The sequence below is a fragment of the Sparus aurata genome, chromosome 5 (assembly GCF_900880675.1).
Source record: "Sparus aurata chromosome 5, fSpaAur1.1, whole genome shotgun sequence".
Lineage (NCBI taxonomy): Eukaryota > Metazoa > Chordata > Actinopteri > Spariformes > Sparidae > Sparus > Sparus aurata.
This window is the reverse complement of record NC_044191.1, coordinates 5,800,259-5,806,693: the sequence shown is the minus strand read 5'-3', so window position 1 is coordinate 5,806,693 and position 6,435 is coordinate 5,800,259. Positions and strand designations below refer to the sequence as shown.

At 40.3% G+C, this 6,435-nt stretch overlaps 1 protein-coding gene across 1 annotated transcript; it reads left to right on the top strand.

Moving 5' to 3' along the window:
• Positions 1–500: 500 nt before the first annotated feature.
• Positions 501–5,045, top strand: LOC115581296 (homeodomain-interacting protein kinase 4-like). The gene is made up of 8 exons (XM_030416255.1): positions 501–521; positions 824–947; positions 1,346–1,456; positions 1,635–1,715; positions 1,819–1,967; positions 3,100–3,453; positions 3,694–3,782; positions 4,375–5,045. Coding segments are annotated over exons 1-8 (1,035 nt in total). The 5' UTR covers positions 501–519; the 3' UTR covers positions 4,500–5,045.
• The last annotated feature ends 1,390 nt before the right edge of the window (positions 5,046–6,435 follow it).

Here is a 6,435-nt window from a genome sequence, read left to right as displayed (position 1 = left end):
GACAACACATTAATCAACTGCAAAAAACTAATCATTTCAAACTTGCCTTTGTCTTAAGGTCCCCATTCTGAGAATGAGCATGTGCCACAACCTTGACAAACACAACATTGTCAAGTATTTCGATTGTTTTCAGACCATATATGGAAAGGCGCTTGTGTTTGAGTCATTGGATATAAGCCTATTTGACTACATGGAGATGGAAGACTTTACCCCTATGCTTCTGAGTGACATCAGAACCATCATCCAACAGGTATGAACACAGCACCATCAGATGGAGAGCAAAGCAATGTACACTCAGTTTTAGGCTTGAGTCCATTCTAACCGATCTTGTGCTTTCAGATGGCCACAGCATTTGATGCGCTGAAGGGGATCGGGGTGATCCACACTGATGTCAAACTGGACAACATTATGATGGTGAATCACCACCAGCGACCCTTTGAAGTCAAGCTGATAGACTTCGGTCTGGCCATTCCCACGTCACAGGCCAAGAAGTTCAGAGGAAGGCAAATATTTGAAATTATGTAAGACAAATGATTTGTTGTATTATACTGGAAAGAATTAGTAGTTTACTATTTTTACCATGAACGTGCACTGCTGCACTTCACGAGCCCCTAGTCATAGTTTTAGTTTTAAATTATCATATATATATATTGTGTGTTATTTATTGTGTCTTCTGTCATTGACCTCATTTTTGTTCTATTACTTTGTTGGTACAACAAAATGACAATAAAGCTTTGATTGATAAATCGATGTTCTTTTCATGTGCTCACTTTCAAAAATGTAACAGTGTACACATCCTGTAATGTTTCTCTTCCACATTCAGGTCCCCAGAAGTTTTTTTGGGCCGTGAATTTAATGAGGCCAGTGATATGTGGGCCCTGGGCTGTGCCATGTTCGAGATGATCTGTGGCCCTGACCTGTTCACAGGAGAATATGACTATGAAATAGTAAGTCTTCTGCTATAGTCAGGCAATTTGTCAATTGCTTGTACTTGTATGTCTTCTCTTGTGCTCGTGTTATTTCTCTAGTTAATGCTCCATGTACATTCGACATGTGATGAGTGTATGAAGAGGGAATCAGAAAAATATTTAAAGAAAATAGGGAGTGAAAAACAATTGTTGTACTTTAGCTACAATTTGAGGTTTTAGCATTAGCATGTTGTCACGAAGAGAACAGAAGCTTTCCAGGATAAACTGCCCTGCTCGGCCTCTGATTGGCTTGGCCTTATATTCTTACCCAACCAAGCAGGCCATTAAGATGAGGGCGGGTCATTACTTTGTCCTCCTGGGAACAATATTTTGCTTGCTCTTGCATATTTTGATGTAATTCTCTCTTTAATCTCCAGATGCTGAGCATTGTTGAACTCCTTGGTAAACCAGCAGACCATCTTCTTGAAAAGTGTCCGCGTGCAAAGATTTACTTCACAAAAACTGAGGCAGGAGTTTGGAGAATCAAGGTACAACAATGAACCTTCTCTGGCCTTTACTATCTATCTATCTATCTATCTATCTATCTATCTATCTATCTATCTATCTATCTATCTATCTATCTATCTATCTATCTATCTATCTATCTATCATTTTGTAACATTCAACAGTAGAACATTAATACAAACACTTTGATTCTTCTTTTAGACTCCTTGGGAATTTTTTGAACGTCACCATAGTAGAACTGAAAAGAGTCACAACTTCCAATCTCTAGATGATCTGAAAGCAGTAAGTGTGAAATAGCTTTTGTTGTCATTATGATTGATTGTCTTTTCATGATCATGAGGATGACTTGACTGGTGGTAAATTTGTCTGATGTTCTCTTAACTAGAAACGTCTGGAGGAAGATAACAAAACTGAGGCTGTTGAGCGAGAGCAGTGTATCGAGCTCCTGAAGGCCATGCTGGCATTTGATGCAGATGAGAGGATCACTCCACGTGAAGTCCTCACTCATCCATTCATCACCAAAGTCTACCCGAGGTAAGTGTGTGTGTTGTTAGATCCCGAGTTTACCCCTGTCCAGGAGGCACTCGCCTAGCTCTCCGTTATAAATTGCTTAAAAAGTGGGAATTTAAATAGGGATTTCTTAAGCTGGGAGTGAGGAGACTCGCCTAGCTTCTAACTGCCTGAATCCAAACGTCTACCCTGCATGGCTAATAACCTCTTTCTTGACAGTAACGATTTCATGATGCTTCGTTGTGAAATGAAGGTCTTGTTCTCGAGGCCAAGGCGTAGCCTTTCCTCTTGTCCTCATGTTGCCCTGATCAGCTCAACACCGTTTCTTTACTGATTTTCATCAGATTTCTAAGCTTCAATACATTGTTTTCAATCACGGTTACACATTGTACATATTTTTACTATAGTTATAGCCAAGTTCAACACTTAATTGTTACTGTGATCCTGTTAAGGCCTGAGTGCACACTTCCTCTTTTTCACACACACCCAGCGCTTGCTACTTCCTCTTGACTGTCTCCTCCAATACAAGCGTAATGTAATGATTTAACCTTCCCTCCATTACATTATTAACCTCCAATACATCTAGTTCAATCATGGTAACACATTATACATCCTTCAATTTTGCAAAGTTATTACATAATTCTCATTGTGATCATGATCATAATCAAAATGATCATCAGAGACAGAGCGACAGACAGAGCCTTGAGTGTAACACTTCTCCTTTCTATACCAAACAGTGATGTGTCACTTCCTCTTGTCCTTTCTTTCAATCAACTTCTAAACTTTCATACATTTAAATCTCTGTTAAACATTCTTTTTTACGTAAATTATGGCAAACACAATGCAGCAGGCAGAGCTTCATTTTCAGGACTATGTATAATGTCCATTTCTTGTATTTGTGTCTGGCAGGAGTGTATGAATCTCAACTGTCTTGGTGTGTGTGTACATAATGGTTTTTATATTAGGAGTAGATGGATCTAAACTATTTTGACAGTGTGTGTGTGCGTGTGTGTGTGTGGAGAACTGAAGAATCCTCTTGGATGAGAGGTGAAACTGTTACCTATGATACAGCCCTTAGATTTACCATGACCTGGATGACTGGAGTACCTCATGACAATAACAAGATAATTCTGTGTGTGTATGTTTTCATGTTTAGTGTCCAGACTTTACATGAGGACTTTGAATGTGAACCTCCTGCTGCTCCTCTGGATGATGAAGACAGTATTACCATCCAACTAGGCGACTGCCCTCCATCTCCTGAAATTCTCCCATCAGGTGTGATCCTGGTTCAACCCCACAGTTCAGCCGAGAACACAGCGCTGCTGGAAGATCAGGAGCTTACAGTTAGTGAGTTTACTGCTGCTCCTCTGAGGGATGAAGAAAGCAGTAACATCCAACAAGATGACTGCACTCCATCTCCAGAAATTCTTCCATCAGGTGTGATCCTGGTTTGGCCCCACAGTTCAACTGAGAACAAAAGGCTGCTCAAAGATCAGGAGCTTCCAGTTAGGTAAGATGATCAAAAATAGTATGACAATCTGTTGCCTTTATCTTTTACTCACTTCTAAATCAAATCCACATGAAAGCTGGATTAGGATATTTATTACAGGAGGATTTTAATGATCATACCAATTTGGTCCTCAGAAGCCACCAGAATCAACAAAATAAAAAAAAAAATACCTTGCTGCAGCTTTGTGATGTGATGACATTTACGCTAATAACACTCTAACCTTTTCTTGTGTGTGTTTAGTTTTCAGTCCGGTATGAACAAGACGTCAGAGTCCTCAGTGAGCAACACTGACAGTAACAGGAAGACATCTGAGGACTCAACCACATGTGGTTAGTAACATACACTTCTACTCGTGTCTGAATTGTTGTGCATTCTGAAGTACGGCTGGAGTTATAAATGTCCTTTGATTTTCAGAAGACACCGGGCCAAAGAAGAAGGGGAAGAAGAAGAAGAATTGCTTCAGACGCGTTGTCTCTTGGTTGAGGAAGACCTTCAGCTGCTGTGTTTCCTGCGTTGATGATGATTAGGGATGTGTGAAGTAATAGATATTTTTCAGGTCTTTTGGGGTGTTTTGCAGTCAAAATTGTCATCGTTTGCTCACTCTCCCTGCATCTGCATGGTTTTCTCCGGGCACTCCGTTTTTTCCTACAAACATAAAATATGTTTGAAAAAAAAGATGCAGCTCATTCAGGGACGGATCTGATTGCAGACAATCACATGCCAATATTTGCTTGGAAAGGCCCCATGTTGCCTGAATGAACGAGACGTCAGAGTCCTCAGTGAGCAACACCGACAGTAAAGAGGAAGACATCTGAGGACTCAACCACATGTGGTAAGTAACATTCACCTCCACTTGCGTCTGAATGATTGTGCATTCTGAAGTACGGCTGGAGTTTTAAATGTCCTTTGATTTTTCTGAAGACACCGGGCCAAAGAAGAAGAGGAAGAAGAAGAAGAAGAAGAATTGCTTCAGACACATTGTCTCTTGGTTCAGGAAGACCTTCAGCTGCCATGTTTCCCCCATTGATAAGGGATGTGTGAAGTAATGTTCTGTGTAGGGTTTCTACACTGAGAGTGTGTTTGACTGTGTGATAAGTTTAAATGATTCTTTAGGATGACATGACAGTAACAGGATAATTCTGTGCGTTTGTGTTTTGATGTCCTGACACTGTCAAGACATCAAGAGGCTCGGGGTTTACTTCTTCAAGTGAGGATTTTGAATGTGAGCCTCCTGCTGCTTCTCAGGAGGACGAAGGCATCATTAACATCCAACCAGACGACTGCTCACCATCTCCTGAAAAGACTTTCAGCTGCTGTGTTTCCTGCTTCGATGAGGATTAGGGATGTGTAAAGTCATTTTCAGTGAAGGGTTTCTTTAGCATGGTTTTCTGGGCTTCTAGGAAGTTGTGCAGTCAAAACAAGGTAGCAATCTTGACATTGTGGCTTCACAGCAGAGGGGACTGGCTTTTTCTGGGCCTCTTTCTGTCTGTGTAAAGCCTGCTCATTGTCCCTGTGTCTGCGTGGGTTTCCACCGGGTGCTCCGGTTTCCTCCCACACTCAGTCAGTCAATAAACAATTAGATTGGATTTTAAGTAACTGTCCCATGACTGTCATTAGGCTAAGTAATACCACAAGTATTCAGTAATTTCTCAGTGTTGATTTCAGGTTTAATATGTCAAGCTTAGCTAACGGGGCTGACGAGGCACACCTACAGCCAGTGGTTAAATTGGCTTTTGTAAGGAGGAGGAGCCCTTCTTCACTCAGCGGCCATTATCTCTCAAAATATATATATTTTTTGCCTTGCACCAGCAGCGTAATACATATTTTATCAACTTATGGCCTTCTTGATTATATCTTACATTCACATATTGGTAACTTATTAAGCCTACATTTCACCATCAATCTACACTATAATTTGTAAAACGTATTTACAATATACATAATCAATTCACATATCAGCAACATTTATTTCCAGCTCATCAATACACGTCAATTATTTGCATTGTTTACACCTCACCATCAATTCATATAGTTATTTACATCTCACACATACATGTCAAAACATCAAACCACATATCAGCAGACAATTTAATTTATAACTTTCCAAATTGGATTCAGTTCAAGTTTCTGCCCCTCCTGTCTCTTCCTACATCCTATATGGTCTGCCGACCTCCGGGTCATAACCCAAAAGGTGAAAAATACAGACATTTAGTTTCAGTAAATTAACATTTTGCTGTGGCAGTTACTTCATCCACCTTCTCTGCGTCAGCAGCACCGTGTGCGTGCGTGCGTGCGTGCGTGCACTTGCGCGGTATGCGAGAAGATGCCGGTAGCAGTGAAAATAAAAAATAGAATCAAACTGTTATTACTATCTGTTTTCCACTGAGCCACATGTCAGAATTTTGTGAATTAAAGTTTCAGTATGATTGTGTCATCATGCAACAAAAGAAGTATAAAGAAACTCCATGTGTAGTTCCTATGCTACACACAAACTCTACAAACTAATGAATACAAATATTCTCAGGTCACAAAAATGAGCTTTGAAATGACAAAACTTTAAGAAATATCAAGACATCAAGATATCATATGACTGTGACACAAACGAGACAACAATGGCTGCTTATATAGTGCTGAGTCAGTTTAATTCATGACAGCATTAAAAGCTCATAATAACTTATAAACACACGTTGATCAGTTGACTTCCCTTTATTCCAACAGCTCACAAAGGTAATCAACACACATGTCGACATCACTTCACTGTCACAGTCGCTTTTCATAAAACAGAAATCAACTCAGACGCTGAGGCAGCTCTTCTCAGACTGAGGGTCTGGAGCTAAAGGTGCTGTGGGGGCTTGTATGAGGACGCACACTGCTTCATGCTTTCACACAGACATGCTCATTGTTCTAATGACGAATAAAATATCAAAGTGTCATCAGCTGATAAATGTAGCCTGATACGTCACTGATTCACTCAGAGGAGTT